The sequence below is a fragment of the Manis javanica genome, chromosome 13 (assembly GCF_040802235.1).
Source record: "Manis javanica isolate MJ-LG chromosome 13, MJ_LKY, whole genome shotgun sequence".
Taxonomy (NCBI): Eukaryota; Metazoa; Chordata; class Mammalia; order Pholidota; family Manidae; genus Manis; species Manis javanica.
In genome coordinates, this window is record NC_133168.1 from 3364656 (window position 1) to 3383644 (window position 18989).

General features: G+C 37.1%; 1 protein-coding gene across 3 annotated transcripts in view; it reads left to right on the plus strand.

The window, feature by feature from the left end:
• ATG5 (autophagy related 5) overlaps positions 1–18989 on the plus strand; it is a 99414-nt gene that overhangs the window by 16810 nt on the left and 63615 nt on the right. For all 3 annotated transcript variants that reach the window (XM_073220846.1, XM_073220848.1, XM_073220847.1), the window contains exons 4-5: positions 4874–4952; positions 11169–11331. In XM_073220846.1, coding sequence (XP_073076947.1) covers positions 4874–4952; positions 11169–11331 — 242 coding nt within the window. The remainder of the gene's footprint in view (positions 1–4873; positions 4953–11168; positions 11332–18989) is intronic.

Here is an 18989-nt window from a genome sequence, read left to right on the forward strand (position 1 = left end):
ACCCAGAATTTAATACTCAACCTGTATGATTTCAGAAGTAAAGTCTAGCAAAGTAACTTTAACATCCTACTCATAAATACTATACAGGTTCTTTTTTTTTTTTTTAACGTATAGTCATTTCTCTAGAATTGTGAATTTCTTGAATTTTATTATTCTGTAAAGTAGACTGCTGAAGTGTGGTTTACTTGACACACTGTATTTGATCATGATCTCTCCAACTGTTCAGAAGCTTTTTCCTCATTATAGTAAACATCTTAAAGAAAGAAAAAAAAGAAATTTGATTTACTTACCATTTTAAAAATGTTCCCTTGAATATTCTTGTATGTTTTCATACGTAAGAGTAGACTCAGAAAGCTGTGAAGCACAATGCTAGTCTGCAGTTTGTGTTTGTCTTGTAGATAAGAATAAGGCAACTGATTGTAATTATTGAATCACTTTGGTTTACATTTGAGTTACACCCATTTTATTCAGTGAAATGTAATCCTGTTTCCAGTGAATCACTAATGTAGCAAACGTATGAATAGGATGCATCCAGTTTCAGTGAAATGGAATGCGGCAGTAGTTCTCCAGTATACAGGGAACCTTCCTTTCCGTGCCGGTCTTCGAATACCGGTCTGCTGTCTGCCCGCACGTTTAGACTAGAGTGCACGCCCTTGGCGGACTGCGGAGCAGGTCCCTTGCGGCTGCATCAGGTGCCGGTGTGTGTTTAAGCAGTGAAGAAAGGGTGAAGAAGAAACAACTTTTACAGAGAAAAGGGAAAATGTTATTCATTTTGAGAAATGAATTTAGAAAAGACGAGCAATATAAGAAGGAGAAAGAAAACACATAAAATGTGACAGCAGCAGACCTGGCACTCGATATTCCGGTGCGGTCCGTTTTCAGAGGGCGGTGGATTGAGCCTTTGCTGGCCGAGCGCTCTTCCGGGGCGGACCCCAGGCGCCAAGCCTCTCCGCTCCTTCCTCTATTAAATTTAGGTCAGTTGGCAGGAGTCGCCAAACGGGCTACTTTACGATTTTCTTACAGTTGCAGCCTGTGTGGTTTCTGTGTTGTTGGTTAGCAGCCTCCTGACACAACTGTACAGAATGTGTTTGGAGGAGTTGTGCAAATTAGCTTTTTTAAAATCCTTAATGTAAATCAGATCATAGTGTAAGAGAAATTCAGTACCTTTAGTTTTTGCCAGTTGTTTTATTTATTTCTTGCATATTAATGGATTAACTAGAAATAAACAGTCTTGGAGCCAGTTAATTCAGATAGTACAATTATTTGGAGTTAGCATCTTTGAATCAAAATCTTTCTGATATAAACATCTGCATTGACCCACATATGAGCTGTAGGCTTTGACAACAGAAATAGTTATTTTGTTCCTAAGTTTTTCTAACTCAGTTTTATTTTTAAGGATTATTAAGGATAATTCCTAGTTATGGTATTTAGAATGCTTTTATTTTAATACTTTATATGTATATATTTTTAAATATAAATTTTAGAAGCCATAATCCCATCCTAATCTTTAGTATATCAGGGTCACCATTTACCATCTGAGACCAGTAGCACTTTAATATATGTGTGTGTATATATATATTTAAGTCATTTTATAAATAACTTAGAGAAGTAGGAATGAAAGAATAGTGTGTAACAGTTTCATTAGAAATTTTTAAAAAGCATTTAAATGTAGAAAAAAATAAAATTTTCACTCTATTTTCCTGGTTTTGAAGGTATATATACTGGAAATGGGCAACGTCCTCTGAATGCAGCCAGCCGCTTATGGGTCGTCAGACACTTCCCAGCAGTTCTCTGAGAGCTTCTAGGTTATCATTACTTCTGGCTTTTCTTGCACTCAACAGTGATGCTTGAAGAAATTTTTAAAACCCTTGACATCATGACTTTATTGTAAAATATTTTTTAAATTAGTACACGTCAGTTAGAATGATCTGTCCAATACTTTTTCATTTCTACATCATCTGATTCCTTCCAGTCACTTTTGTGTACAAATTTGCCTTTAGCATTCACAGTGCACAAATGGCGTAAAAGGTAAAAAAAAAACACTGTCATATAGCCTTTTGGCGAAATTGAGTGGTCCAGATTCTTGTCATAAAATACTGTTTGATGAAATCCTTCCTGTTGAATGACTAAGTGGATAAGAATGCCGTGTATCCTTAGAAATACATTGTTCATTAGTTTTTGAATTCTATAAAATTCATTTAGGAAATCATCTCAAGACTCAGTCTGAGGTTTCACTTAATTTTACCATTGTCGATAAAGTCTAAAGTACTGCAATCCATGTCTTTGCAAGTATCTTCTGATTTATCTAATAATTAATTGTGCTACATCTTCCCTTGTCAGTTTTCTTCTCTTTTCCATTGTAGGTGGAAAATTAAGGCATTTTGAATTTTCAGCTCTATTAATCTAGCTAAAAGCAGACTCCAAAGATAGGGTCTGCATCCTTATTTTATACTTTCTTGAAATATGTAATATTTTAGATGACAGTAAGAAAATGGAAAAAGGATGCATCATTGTATCATTCTGGTAGGCATGCCATTATTCTTACAAAATTACATTTTAGTCTTTTTTTTTTGCATAGTTGGGAATAATTGATGTAATGATGAAATAATTGCTAGAATGATGAAATAGCAAACAGTTTCAAGACTTGTGAAAAAATAAGATCACTAAGATCCCATAATATATCCTAGATTTATAAAAGGGCCCAGTCGATCTGTATGACTATTACTAGGTAGCATGTTTTATTCTTTTCTTTTTTACGTGAGTGTTTTCTGTGGTTTTTGGGAGACCTTTAAGAAAAAATAAGTTATCAAGTATCAATCCTGAAGTAGAACTACTCAAAAAGGAAACTCAGAATCCAAAACAGGGTCCATTGGCTCTTTATGGGATTCCAGGGGTTGACTGACTCGCCTGTGGATCTTGGATTTACGCAGTCAGCAGGTATTACCTGCTTTGTTAAAGATCTTGTGCACTTATAGTCTCTTTTTTATATCATGGGTAAAACAATAGTTGATGATAATGAGCCTTTTAATGTTTAACTTGTATTTTGACCCAAATACTTCTTATTTCTGTTAAAAATTGTGTTTGATTTTATGTGACATTATAGATTGCTTTAAGGTGACATTTGATTTAGCTTTAGAATTTACTTACGGTTCTATTTGTGAATGGCAGAGAATGTGTACAACCCTGAATTACTAGTCATTTTATGGGATCACTAGTGGATCTGTTCAATAAATCACTACATAATTTGCTAAAGGGATTCTATAATTGTGGGTACAGTGATACATCGAACTTGGAAAGCAGTATGCTCTGTTAGTTTGCCCTAATTGCAGATACCTAAGACAGACATTCTAAAAAAAGTATGGAGACTAGAAATGTGCAAGCCATAATGTAGAGTTCTGGACAATTTTAAGAGTTCAGAGAGAAGGACTAGAGCTCAATAAAATCTATAGCTTGTCTATAGTGTAATATATATATTTTTTGATTATTATTTTTATTTTAGTTTTTTACTTAGGCCAGAGTTTTTTCTGGTTTCTAAAATGTTTCTGAAGGAAATAATAAGGAAATGTTCTGTTTTTTAGATAGTCCAAAATTTCCTTCAGTGTTCATATCTAGTCATGAAAGAGTCTTGTTAGATGCTGACTTTCAAACAGAGAGAAGTTAAAGGGTTTTTTATTAGGAGAAACAGTGCGTATATGACTAAAGCTACCCACTGTTTTATTTTACTATCAGGGCATTCATCCTAAATTCATTCTAGATAAAATACATGAACTCTAATGGCTGATGACTTTTCCAGTTATATTATGTAGATGTAAGCAAGCACAGACGGCATAGCTAGCATTTGAATCTTGGTCAGGTAATATATGGGGTCACTCATTTTGAGGGGCAATTAGATGTGTTTTAAAATTTCTCATTTCTTAAAATCTAGGAGTAACTAAGGAACAGATTGTCCATAAACGAAGTCAACCTCTTTTTGCGTTTGTATTACTTAATTCTGATTTACTAATTAAGCAATTTTAGATTCTTTAAAAGGATGATTTTAAAAGTAAGGTTTACTCATTGAAAGTTGCAAGGTTTGTATTTTTAACTTTTGTTTATTGCTAAATATTTCGCTTCACTGTGAGTAATGGTTATATTATGAAATGTTCTCTTACTTAGAAAGTCCAAAACAAAGTGAATTTGTCATTGCAAGGGAGACAACTGACGGCATTTTTTGCCAGTGATAAAATTTGAACTTCTAAGTGAGAGTTAGAATTTTGGAGAATAAAACTTTAGAATTAGGTTGCAGAAGAATATTCATTGACTTTTGAGAATGTTGACAGTATTGAATGAAGAAAGTATGTTATAGCAGTTTGTAAAGGATAAGTGTAATCTATGTTTAGATCTGTATGCATAAATAAAAAACTGGAAATTTGTATGCTATAATGTTAATAATAACCACGGAATAGGTTTTGCGTGCCTTTTTAGGTGCTTTTCTCTGTTCTTAATGTCTCCTAAAATTTTAAGTTTTTTCAAGATAAAAAAATACTTAAATAAACTTTAAAACACTGGTTGCCCAATATGAATACTGGGATGATAATTAAATACTGTGGTACTGGGACATAACAGTGCTCAGGGTGATGAAAAGATGCCGTAGCAATATCCCATTATGTATTTTGAGGCTTCCCTGGGGAAGGAAATGGTTAGAAAACCACCTGATGCCTGGAAACTATGCCTGTCAGCCCAGGCAAGAAACTGTACACCTGTACCTTCCTGTGATTTGTGGTTTCAGCCCCCTTGTATTTGATGGTAAAACATGTGCTGGAAATTGGTTTTGGAATAATAGTTATAGCTTTAAATACTTATTCTTTCTTAAAACATACTCTTTCATTTTTAGGCATTATCCAATTGGTTTGCTATTTGATCTTCTTGCATCAAGTTCAGCTCTTCCCTGGAACATCACAGTACATTTTAAGGTATAGTTTAAATAGCATTTCCCATTCACCCCACTTGTGCTACTTAGTAAGCAGCCTTAGAGTAGAATTCTTTTTTTTTTAAAGTGAAGTCATTTATTGCTTTTCCCTTGACACTTTTTGATTGCTAACCTGCCGTTGGTGTTCATCTATAAAAGCTTTCAATTTCTTCCTAGCTTTTTACAGAACCTTTTAACTCAAAGAATAGGCATTTAAACACATAATGTATAAACGCCTATTCTTTCTTGAAGCTGAATACACTGTGTTTAACATTTTTAATATTTTGGAGTATTTATATTCACTTAAAAAATCAAATAGGAACAATAAATCCTGAGTTTAGATAAGGGGGCATGGGAGTGGGGAAGAGGACAGTCTAACACTGTCGAGGTCACTGAGGTTATTTTGATTGAATTGTGAGAAGGGTTCGGAGACAGAAGTCCAAGCCCTTGCTCTGAGTCTGTTGTGAGAGACACTAATTCCTGTAATTTTAAGACCGGGATAGATTTATTGTAACCTAATTTTGTCCCAGTATTTTATGAAGCGCTAGTCTCTCTTTCCTCCAACCACACTGATTGCCCACCCCCCACCCCCCAAGCAATTCGTAAATACCATTAATTGATCACTAGGTGATGATTTTCCAGTGGTGATGGCGAGTGGGCGGGAGGCATTCAGTTAACATTTAGGGGTCTGATTTGCTTTCCCGTAAGGGGCATTCATTTGAAGTCACTGCCCAGAGACTGCTTACCCACTCTTCCTGAAATGCTTTTGTTCCCATTTTACTGAAATTGAGTGTGTGGTCATTGGTGTTTATTTCCCTGTCGTTTGCACTAATGCACTTTGCCCAGCACTGCGTTACCGCAGAGCCATGCAGAGTGAGGCTGTGGTGCTGATACACATGAGTTTCAGTTTCCATGGTGCTGTGCATGTCCAGGACTGGCTGTGTCTGTGACCTTTTAGTTGAGAATGGCATGATGGTAAAACCACCCCAAGCATGATGAGGGTAGAGTTTTCATAGTGCCTAACAAGTCTTTTCTATTATATTGAAAAGTACTTCATAATTAGATTATTTGTGTGGATGGTGTGTCTATGTGCAATCTAAAAGACTTTCAAATCTAGGTTAAAATATATCATAGCTACCCATTTATTTATTCATTAGCAAATATTGAGAGCCTGCTGTGTGCCCCCCAGGCACTGTTCTAAGTGCTTGAGATACATGAGTGAATGACCCAGAGACACAAACATTCCAACACTTTAAGGTGCCTGGCTGGCAATACATACTAAGCGCTCTGTAATTATTGATTGTATGAGTCCATGGATTGTAGTAATGACAGAAAAGGTATAGAATTGTTGATTGCTTCAATGTAATGGTTCTCAGAGTGATCTGTGGACCCCTGGGCTTCCCCATGCCCTTTCAAAGGATCTATGAGGTTGAACCTGTTTCCATAGTAATTTTAAGATGCTGTTGGCCCTTTCCACTGTGTTTACATTTGTACTGACCTGCCAATGCAATGGTGGGTGAAACTGTTGGCATCTTAGCACAAAGAGAGGCTGGCATCAACCCACACTAATATACTGCACAGTGGTTATTGTGTTCTTCACACTTGCAGTAAAAACAGTTCCAGTTTTCACTTAAGATTGGATGAAGCAGTACAGATTAATGATGAGTATTTATCGTGACTGTTTAAGTACATGTCTTTTTAACCTCCTGTGTGATGAAATGGGAAAGTACACAGAAAGCACCCCTGCTTGTTGCCAAACAGGATAGTTTTCTTAAGGAAAAGCACTTGTGACCTTGGTTGAGTTGCAAGCTGAGTTCACTTTTTTCATGAAACACCATTTTTGCTTTGAAAGAATGACCGAAAAAGTGTGGTTATTCAGACTTGGGAATTTGTAAAGCCATTTCATGAAAACAAAGTGAATTTGTAATTGCAAGGGAAACAACTGACCGCATTTTTCGCCAGTGATAAAATTTGAACTTCTAAGTGAGAGTTAGAAATTTGGAGAACATGTATCTGCCACCATGAACTTGACAACCTTATTATCTTTAAAGAACTCTCTGGTGAGATTGGTGGTTATTGTAACAAATCTGATTTTTAAGAGATTTTATACAATAAAATGTGTCACCATTTGGAGAAGATCTACATTTAACTCAGTTAACAAATATTTTCCAAATGACCAATGCATGATGTTACAAAATCATGCATGTGTGAAAGATTTGTTCAAAGACCAAGGTTAGAATCAGGGATTTTAATGAAACAGAAGTCAAATGTTTATTGACGCAGTTTCAGATTCTACATTAGTGTTATAATAAATCCTACTTAGTTGAATTTGTGTAGTATCCAAACAATATCAACAAACCTAAAAATGCTATTAAAAATATTATTCCTTTTTTCCCACTACATGTTTTTATAAGCTTGTACATTTATATAATCTAATGATGTTCTAACCATTGTAGAATATTGAGCATAGAAGCAAATAAGATAGTCCATCTACTTTTTATTAAGCCAGACATTAAAGATGCTTACAAAACTAAAATAGTGCCAATCTCCTCTCTATGCTTTTGTTGTTCTGGAAAATAGTTATTTTTCACAAAAATATGATTTTTATGTTAACATGTACTGGGTTTATTCTTGGTATTTTTAAATGAATTGCTCTTTTTAAATGAATTGCTGTCTCTACTAGGTCATATTTTCTTCCAGATGGAAAGTTTATTAGGGAAATCAAGTAGAAAGCAGAATCTTAGCACTAATAAGGAAATTGTAGAAGATGTTTTAAATTTGCTTAAACTAACAGCGTTTCTATTGGGTGTTCTTTCTGACTCTGGCCTGTGCTGGGGGAAAATCATTGCCCAGTTTCCTTTCTGTATACTAAGCACCCTTTATTTAGGGTTGTAAGGCTTAGCTTCCTTTAGAGGTTGTCCCCTGGCGTTTCACTGGAAGCTTATACTGACTGATACAGGCCCACCTCCCTTGTTTTACCTTATGGCTTCTGATTGATGACCCTCAGTAAGCATTACATTGGCAGGTAGAAAAGCAGTGCTTTTAGAGTGAGGAAGCAGCTTTTCTTTTTAACTTTCTAGCAAATAGTTTATCATCAACAGATTGAATTTTTAAGTAACAACTTTGTCAGTTGCTGTGTCAGTGTTTATTTTATCTTTCATGATGTAGAATGTCACATGCTGGCTATGTTTTAACCAGGCTGCTTGGAAGTTATTTCTTTTACAGTTGCTTTCCAAGATACTTATTTATTTTGATTAAATTTTGTGCAATACTTAAGTCTTTCCCCACTGCCTGTAACACACACAAACACCACACACACACACACACACAGGTCAGGTTGGAGTTCAGACTGAATTCTTAGAAGGGAGCATGCCCACTAAAAAGCCTTCAAGTGGACATATAGTCTCTGATTTTTAACTCACTTTGATGCTTGTAATTTGAATAGAATTATAATATTTATAGTAAATTAATTTTAATGTCTAGAGCAGTGCTTTTTAAACTTTAATGTGCATGCAAATCACCTGAATATCTTGCTAAAGTGCAGATTTTGACCTGATTCTGTAGGGCTGGGTTGAGGGCAGACATTCTCTATTTTTAACGGAAAAATCACAGGTGAATGGGATGTTGTGGGCCCACCAGCCCACATGTTGAATGACAAGAGTACAGAGAACCATGCAGATTTAATAGTTAGTAATATTGTGTACAGAACCAAAAGGTTATAATAATGGTTTGGTTTTAATTAATATTTTTGGGGAAATTTTTATATTATTTTTTTGCATTCTGAGATATATAATTGTAAAGTGGTAAATGCTTTAAAACACGTAGATACTGGTATTTGCTTTCTTTCTCTATTTACCAAAAGGAGTGAAAATGGTATCTTCTTCAGACTTTTCTAATTAACTTCAAGGACATTTTAGATTCCTAAACTTCACTAACCTACTGAGAAAATTATCTTATTCCTCTTTCCTCAATTTGTTGTGTTTTGGAAAAGTCGAGAACTGTACAGTGAACATCCAAATACCTTTCACCTGGACTTACCACTTAACGTTTTGCAACCTTTGCTATTTCTGTCTGTGTTTTTTTCTCTAATATTTTCATTAATCCTCTAGGTGCACTCCTTGCAAAGCTGCATTTTAACCAAAAGGTTGCTAACAGTGTGTGGAATTTTTAAAAAGGGAAAATAGTAGTGTGAGTCAAAAATTTAGTAATATCAAGTGATGATATTGGGCTCTTTAAAATGCCCAGTTCTGTTGCATATACTAAATAAAGTTTAATGAGTAAACAAATCTAAGAATAACTTGGCATTTTTCTTTTCCTCCTGATAACATAGTGCTAAATTAGTGTATTTTGGTTTTGATAAGAGTAGAAATTCTAATTTTGAATTTTGATGGTGATTATTTGGGGTCAGAGCTCACATTTGCTGGGTAAAGTTGGGTCAGCATTAAGGTAAGTGCTTCTGTGCAAAGCATTGCTGAGTGGTTGTGACCAGACAAAGCCTGGTTTGGGGACCAAGGCACTCATCCTACAGTGGTAGGAGGCACTGCCACAGCCCTGACTGTTCATGTATGACTGACCGAGACCTTCTGTCGATGGACACGTTCTTCTGTGCTGGGCCGAGAGCCACTGTGTCTGTCCAGGGTAATTCACCATTCTCCTGCTGCTTCCGCCTGCGTGTTGAGGACGTAGGTCTCACGTATCTTTCCTTGTGGAAGATACTCCATGGTCTCTCCCATGTTTCTGCTGCCCGGACTTCCCACCTTCGTTCTTTATGGATTTCTGGCTCAAGAGCACCATGAATCTGATTCCCTTTGTACCTAGAGAGACAACTTGATTGTCTCAATTGTTCCTTTCTGCTCCAGGCAACTGTGACCAGTAGATAGTAGTAATACAGTGACTCACCTTGTACTCAGCAGATCTCTGAGATCAGACTCTGCTAGAACAGAAGGAAGTATGTGTCATTTTTTACATTTAAAAAATACACTTTAGGAAATAGCCATGGGTAGCAAGTGCCCTTTCCTCTGGTAGGACGGCATCTGCTGGACGTTTCCTTGTCATTCAGGGGCTTTCCGTGGCTTGGACAATAAATGGTGTCTCTTAGTAGAGTAACCCAAGGAGCCTATAGCTCCACATTTTCTCCTGCTATTATTTGACTCAGTTTTTACTGACAGCTTATAGAACAGTGACTTTTTTTGGTAATATAATCATTATCTCAAGTACTTAGGTCTTCCAAGAAAATGGTGTCACATCGGATCCTCGAGTCAAACTAGTCCTGGTCCACCTCCTCCACTTGAAGGCTCCGGCTCCATCCACTCTTGAGCTTTAGGCTCTTTATCTGTAAAAGAGCAGTACCACCAGCGCTAACCTAAAGGGTTGTCATGGCTGATAGAATCTGTATGAAAAGGCCCAGTACAATGTCTGCTCCCTGCTAAGTGTTCAATTAATGTTGCCTACTGTCTTTCTTTTTTTCAGTGAAAAGTGTTGTAGTCGTCTTATTTACACAACTGCTTATCTGTCCAGTGATCACTTCCTCAGTTGCCTGAAAGGTTCAGTGAAGGTATAGGATGTAAATTTAGGTATTTGACCTTAAAAGGTACATTTGAATAGCTTTATTAAGATCTAATTGACTTATAACAAACTATACATGTTTAAAATGCACCCTCTTATATGTTTGTACCATGCTTTACCTGTTGACATAAAGGATGTTTCCTGTTAGCATTCACATACAAGTCTTTGTGTGGACATAACACTTTTATTTCTTGTAGGTAATTACCTAGTTGTAGAATGACTGGATCTGATGGCAGGTGTATGTTGACCTTTTTTAAGGAATTACCAAACAATTTTCCAAAGCAGTTGTACTGTTTCACCCTCCCAACAACCGTGTATGAAGATTCCACTCCACATTCTTGCCAACACTAGGTATGGTCAGGCAACAAGCTATTTTTTAAATTATTACTCTTTCATATCTTTGCATATGATAAACACACATCATACTACAAAAGAATTATTTGGAAAAAGTACAAAATATGCCAGATAGCCAAAGATTTTTTAATTCACTTAAAAAAAGTATTTGGAATTGTACTGAAATCTCTTTACTGGGAGGTTAAGAGAAAGTTTGCTAAAAATATTAGATAATTAAATTAGGGAAGAAACACTTCTTTAAGATGTTAATTTTGTGATGTGTGTACCTGTTTTTATATGTGTATTTTTTTTCCTTTGATAGAGTTTTCCAGAAAAGGACCTTCTGCACTGTCCATCTAAGGATGCAGTTGAAGCTCATTTTATGTCTTGTGTGAAAGAAGCTGATGCTTTAAAGCATAAAAGTCAAGTCATCAATGAAATGCAGAAGAAAGACCACAAGCAGCTGTGGATGGGCTTACAGAACGGTAAACAGCGCGTGTGATTCCAGGGCGCCGCCGTGGGAAGTGACCACAGTCCGCTGAGATTGGTGCAGCGTACGATTGGTGGTACAGGTTTCAGTTCTAGCCTCTGTGCCCAGAATTCTGCAGAAAGCCACCTTCAGTCACCCCTTGCATTGTACCCTTCCAGCACCCATCTGTTCATGGGTCCCCTAGTGTTAGCACGGTTGCTTTTTCTGTAACCTATGTTGGTGTAAGTAAACTTCCTGTGCTTAGCTTCTGGAGAACGTACTCGTATACCTAGTCACGATCTCTCTGGAATCGGCCCTGAATACCCTGTGTGCACCCCAGAGCGCCCCCACTTGAGTAGAGCATGAACTCCAGCCTCTGCTTTCTCAGAACAGGAAACTTGCTTTGAGCTCTGGGCTCGGACTCTCTCTCCTGGCTGGGATTCAGAGTACACACTCAAGGAGAGAGTGGCAGGAGCCTGCAAGTCCCCTCTGTGTTCCCCACCTTTCAGAGCTTGCTGTGACCGAGCTTTGCCCACCCTGGTGCCCCCGGTGCCCTTGAGCAGTCGTTCTGTATGCAGGCTGTCCCCACTGTGCACGGGTCCAACGCGCTTCGGTTAACATGCTTTAGCTAAGTGATACCAGTTCCTCAGCAATATGGTTCCTGTTTCATTTACTACCACTTATTAACCGAGTAATTACGTAAAGTACAGACTTTATTGCCAGCTCTCCAGTTCATGAATCTTTATATAACAACAGATATACATCATTATCAGTGACCAGTCATGTCACGTTCAGTGTCTGTCACTGAATAATTGTCACGCATCTGTTACTTAGTTTACCCGCAGACAGCAAAACATGTGGTTGTATTGGCTCCTTGTCTCCAGAGATAAGCCCACATAACATTTTATAAAACGGGATAATTGAAAGAGGGAATTGGCCAAGAAAGATGAAGTGTGGAAAAGAAACAGTAAGTGATAATGCCAGAAGTGAGATTTGAATAGAATGTAATGGAATTAGACGAAATAGTTGACTGTGAGAATGTTGGCACTGTTGCCATTTGAGAGACATTAGGTGTGCAGCCCCCGAAGCTTAGCGAGGGTGAACTTTTCCACGTAAATGGAGAGAGTAGTGGTGATAAAAAAGGGTGAGGTTATCCCAGAAGAAAAGATGCTGGCAAAAAACTTCGCATTAAAGGAACTCACGGAGTTTCGTAACATTGAAAGCACAAATGACAACTTGTTGGGAAGTGGATCTGAACTTAGAAAGGATGTGACAATTTGCCAAGGTTTAGGAAAGATGCTGGCTTGTAAGTTACATGTCAAGTAAACATGCACTGTTCAAACTGTGCTTAAGTGTTTTACAAAGAAATAAAATTCTTTTTTAATTCTCAACATTTCTAATGCTTTAAATTACAGAGTACTAAGTAAATGTTAGTTTTATTTACATTTTTCATTTTCCTATACATTTGTAAACAACAGGTGTTAATGTTTTGACATTTTTAAAGATCACAAAACTATCATAATTTTTCCTGTTAAATATTAAGATCACTTTATGTGGTTTCATTGTCACTTTTCCAGCTCCATGTTACTATCAAAGCAAGACTGAATGTATTTTCTTCATCTTGGGCAGGTGTTTTTGGACAAGGAGTTACTCCAATATAAGCTGCTCATTAATGGCAATAATTAGAAGAAAATAGAAGGAACCCCCCAACCTCCCCACACCCTCCAAAAAACCATAATTAAGAAAAACGTGACTCAGTTTTATCTTTTGGACTATACTATTACCATGTCAAAGAAATGTTTATAATTATTTAGTATTTATTACTTAAATTATTCAAAGTATAGGGCATTACCAATGACTTCAGTAGCTCAAAAGGCATGAATTTTATGACAATGTGTAGTAGAAATTAAATTTTTTCATTTAAGTTTCTTAGATCTGACCTGAGTTACATGGAGTTGCTCCTCAGTTTCATACTTATACACCTGGTATTTTTTTTTTTTTGAGAGGGCATCTCTCATATTTATTAATCAAATGGTTGTTAATAACAATAAGATTCTGTATAGGGGAGTCAATGCTCAATGCACAATCATTAATCCATCTCAAGCCTAATTCTCGTCAGTCTCCAATCTTCTGAAGCATAACAAACAAGTTCTTACATGGTGAACGGATTCTTACATAGTGAATAAGTTCTTACATGGTGAACAGTACAAGGGCAGTCATCACAGAAACTTTCGGTTTTGATCACGCATTATGAACTATAAACAATCAGGTGAAATATGAATATTCATTTGATTTTTATACTTGATTTATATGTGCATCCCACATTTCTCCCTTTATTATTATTATTATTTTTATTTTTAATAAAATGCTGAAGTGGTAGGTAGATGCAAGATAAAGGTAGAAAACATAGTTTAGTGCTGTAAGAGGGCAAATGTAGATGATCAGGTGTGTGCCTGTAGACTATGTGTTAATCCAAGCTAGACAAGGGCATTAAAACATCCACGGATGCAGATTTCTCTCAAAATAGGGGGGGTGAGGTTCTAAGCCTCACCACTGTTGATCCTCAATTTCTCACCTGATGGCCCCCCTGCGACTGTGCCTGTCTTAGGTTGTTCCTCCCTTGAGGAATCTTACCCGTCTCTGGCTAACCAGTCATCTTCCGGGCCATACAGGGAGATGTAAAGTTGGTAAGTGAGAGAGAAGCAATATTGTTTGAAAAGGTTAGCTTTTTACTTCTTTGCAGATTTATGCCCTGTGGCTTCTATGCCCAGCATTTGTCTTGAGGTATCTTTACCACTTGGAGGAATTATGATACTCGGTAAATTTGATATGAGGCACGATTTCTATTTAAGGGTTGTAATTAGGAAGGAAGAAGAAAAGCTATAGAAGTAGCAGGCGGAAGAGAACATGGGAGGATTGAGTATTTCTTTGACATATCTTCTTGTAGAGTAACTTAAGCATGTATAGGTCTTAACTACTAATTAAATTGCGCACACACATTAACATAATAGGAGTAGAGTTACATAACCAAAGCAGATCTATAATTACCAGCCATCTCCAGTGAAGCCAAGAAAACCAGTTAGGCATCCTAGGCATTTGTGAAAATTTATTCTATGATATGATGGATATTGTCCAACTGTACTTGAACAGTCTGAGAGAAATCAGACAAATTAAAACAACCCATTCCTGGGAACTGTTCACATCCCATATGTTCTTTTAACAGTAGATAGTTTGTAGTCGTAAGATTTTGGAGCGCCACAACTTGCACTTCTCCTAATTCTTGGTTGAGTTCCAACAGTATAAATCCAGTCAAATTTGTTGTTTTACTGTATGCACAGGCCAGCTTAGATATCTCCTTCTTCATTCCCATGGCAAGTCCAGGAACCGGTGGGATGAATGCAGCTACAACTGTAGCAGCGCCTGGATCTTTGTTGAGGTTTTTTGATGATCATCTTCTGGTATGAGTCTTCCAGAGAGTGCTGATGTTGGAAGTTCTTCATATCATATCTTAGTTCATTTTCTGTGTAGCCAAATTAGGCTTTGATCCTCTGTATAAACACAAACAGACCCTTTGCCCTCACTTTGATATGCCCTTTATACCACTGTGTAGAACTCATTGGAGGTCACCACACAGGAACTGCTTTTTTTTTTTGTTATCATTAATCTATACTTACATGACGAATATTATGTTTACTAGGCTCTCCCCTATACCAGGTCCCCCCATAAACCCCTTTACAGTCACTGTCAATCAGCATAGCAAAATGTTGTAGAATCATTGTCTTCTCTGTGTTGTACAGCCCTCCCCTTTCTCCCCCCCCACCATGCATGCTAATCTTAATACCCCCCTTCTTCTTCCCCCCCCTTATCCCTCCCTACCCACCCATCCTCCCCAGTCCCTTTCCCTTTGATACCTGTTAGTCCATTCTTGAGTTCTGTGATTCTACTGCTGTTTTGTTCCTTCAGTTTTTCCTTTGTTCTTATACTCCACAGATGAGTGAAATCATTTGGTATTTCTCTTTCTCCGCTTGGCTTATTTTGCTGAGCATAATACCCTCCAGCTCCATCCATGTTGCTGCAAATGGTAGGATTTGCGCTTTTCTTATGGCTGAGTAGTATTCCATTGTGTATATGTACCACATCATCTTTATCCATTCATCTACCGATGGACATTTAGGTTGCTTCCAATTCTTGGCTATTGTAAATAGTGCTGCGATAAACATAGGGGTGCATCTGTCTTTCTCAAACTTGATTGCTGCGTTCTTAGGGTAAATTCCTAGGAGTGGAATTCCTGGGTCAAATGGTAAGTCTGTTTTGAGCATTTTGATGTATCTCCATACTGCTTTCCACAATGGTTGAACTAATTTACATTCCCACCAGCAGTGTAAGAGGGTTCCCCTTTCTCCACAGCCTCGCCAACATTTGTTGTTGTTTGTCTTTTGGATGGCAGCCATCCTTACTGGTGTGAGGTGATACCTCACTGTAGTATTAATTTGCATTTCTCTGACAATTAGCGATGTGGAGCATCTTTTCATGTGTCTGTTGGCCATCTGTATTTCTTTTTTAGAGAACTGTCTGTTCAGTTCCTCTGTGCATTTTTTAATTGGGTTATTTGTTTTTTGTTTGTTGAGGCGTGTGAGCTCTTTATATTTTCTGGACGTCAAGCCTTTATCGGATCTGTCATTTTCAAATATATTCTCCCATACTGTAGGGTTCCTTTTTGTTCTATTGATGGTGTCTTTTGCTGTACAGAAGCTTTTCAGCTTGATATAGTCCCACTTGTTCATTTTTGCTTTTGTTTTCCTTGCCCGGGGAGATATATTCATGAAGAAATCACTAATGTTCACATCCAAGAGATTTTTGCCTATGTTTTTTTCTAAGAGTTTTATGGTTTCATGACTTACATTCAGTTCTTTGATCCATTTTGAATTTACTTTTGTGTATGGGGTTAGACAATGGTCCAATTTCATTCTACATGTAGCTGTCCAGTTTTGCCAGCACCATCTGTTGAAGAGACTGTCATTTCGCCATTGTATGTCCATGGCTCCTTTATCAAATATTAATTGACCATATATGTTTGGGTTCATGTCTGGAGTCTAATCTGTTCCACTGGTCTGTGGCTCTGTTCTTGTGCCAGTACCATATTGTCTTGATTACTATGGCTTTGTAGTAGAGCTTGAAGTTGGGGAGTGAGATCCCCCCTACTTTATTCTTCTTTCTCAGGATTGCTTTGGCTATTCGGGGTCTTTGGTGTTTCCATATGAATTTTTGAATTATTTGCTCCAGTTCATTGAAAAATTTTGCTGGTAATTTGATAGGGATTGCATCAAATCTGTATATTGCTTTGGGCAGGATAGCCATTTTGATGATATTAATTCTTCCTAGCCATGAGCATGGGATGAGTTTCCATTTGTTAGTGTCCCCTTTAATTTCTCTTAAGAGTGGAGTAGTTTTCAGGGTACAGGTCTTTCACTTCTTTGGTTAGGTTTATTCCTAGGTATTTTATTCTTTTTGATGCAATTGTGAATGGAATTGTTTTCCTGATTTCTCTTTCTATTGGTTCATTGTTAGTGTATAGGAAAGCTACAGATTTCTGTGTGTTAATTTTGTATCCTGCAACTTTGCTGTATTCTGATATCAGTTCTAGTAGTTTTGGAGTGGAGTCTTTAGGGTTTTTTATGTACAATATCATATCATCTGCAAATAGTGACAGTTTAACTTCTTCTTTACCAATCTGGATTCCTTGTATTTCTTTGTTTTGTCTGATTGCCGTGGCTAGGACCTCCAGTACTATGTTAAATAACAGTGGGGAGAGTGGGCATCCCTGTCTAGTTCCCGATCTCAGAGGAAATGCTTTCAGCTTCTTGCTGTTCAGTATAATGTGGGCTGTGGGTTTATCATATATCGCCTTTATTATATTGAGGTACTTGCCCTCTATTCCCATTTTGCTGAGAGTTTTTATTATGAATGGATGTTGAATTTTGTCAAATGCTTTTTCAGCATTTGGTTTTTGTCTTCCTTTTTGTTGATGTGGTGGATGATGTTGATGGATTTTTGAATGTTGTACCATCCTTGCATCCCTGGGATGAATCCCACTTGGTCATGGTGTATGATCTGTTTGATATATTTTTGAATTCGGTTTGCTACTATTTTATTGAGTATTTTTGTATCTACATTCATCAGGGATATTGGTCTGTAATTTTCTTTTTTGGTGGGGTCTTTGCCTGGTTTTGGTATTAGGGTGATGTTGGCTTCATAGAATGAGTTTGGGAGTATTCCCTCCTCTTCTATTTTTTGGAAAACTTTAAGGAGAATGGGTACTATGTCTTCTCTGTGTGTCTGATAAAATACCGAGGTAAATCCGTCCAGCCCCGGGGTTTTGTCCTTGGGTAGTTTTTTGATTACCATTTCAATTTCTTTGCTTGTAATTGGTTTGTTTAACTTTTGTGTTTCTTCCTTGGTCAGTCTTGGGAGGTTGTATTTTTCTAGGAAGTTGTCCATTTCTTCTAGGTTTTCCAGCTTGTTGGCATATAGGTTTTCATAGTAGTCTTTAATAATTCTTTGTATTTCTGTGGAGTCTGTCGTGATTTTTCCGTTCTCATTTCTGATTCTGTTGATTTGTGTTGATTCTCTTTTTCTCTTAATAAGTTTGGCTAGAGTCTTATCTATTTTGTTTATTTTCTCAGAGAACCAGCTCTTGGTTTCATTGATTTTTGCTATTGTTTTATTCTTCTCAATTTTGTTTATTTCTTCTCTGATCTTTATTATGTCCCTCCCTCTGCTGACTTTAGGCCTCATTTGTTCTTCTTTTTCCAGTTTTGATAATTGTGGTGTTAGACTATTCATTTGGGATTGTTCTTCCTTCTTCAAGTGTGCCTGGATCGCTATATACTTTCCTCTTAAGACTGCTTTTGCTGCATCCCACAGAAGTTGGGGCTTTGTGGTGTTGTTGTCATTCGTTTCTGTATATTCCTTGATCTCTATTTTAATTTGTTCATTGATCCATTGATTATTTAGAAGCATGTTGTTAAGCCTCCATGTGTTTGTGAGCCTTTTTGTTTTCTTTGTAGAATTTATTTCTAGTTTTATACCTTTGTGGTCTGAAAAATTGGTTGGTAGGATTTCAATATTTTGGAATTTACTGAGGCTCTTTTTGTGAGCTAGTATGTGGTCTATTCTGGAGAATGTTCCATGTGCACTTGAGAAGAATGTATATCCTGTTGCTTTTGGATGTAGAGTTCTATAGATGTCTATTAGGTCCATCTGTTCTAGTGTGTTGTTCAGTACCTGTGTGTCCTTACTTATTTTCTGCCCAGTGGATCTATCCTTTGGAGTGAGTGGTGTGTTGAAGTGTCCTAAAATGAATGCATTGCAGTCTATTTCCCTCTTTAGTTTTGTTGGTATTTGTTTCACATATGCTGGTGCTCCTGTGTTGGGTGCATATATATTTAGAATGGTTATATCCTCTTGTTAGACTGAGCCCTTTATCATTATGTAGTGTCCTTTATCTCTTGTTACTTTCTTTGTTTTGAAGTCTATTTTGTCTGATATTAGTACTGTAACCCCTGCTTTCTTCTCACTGTTGTTTGCCTGAAATATGTTTTTCCATCCCTTGACTTTTAGTCTGTGCATGTCTTTGGGTTTGAGGTGAGTTTCTTGTAAGCAGCATGCAGATGG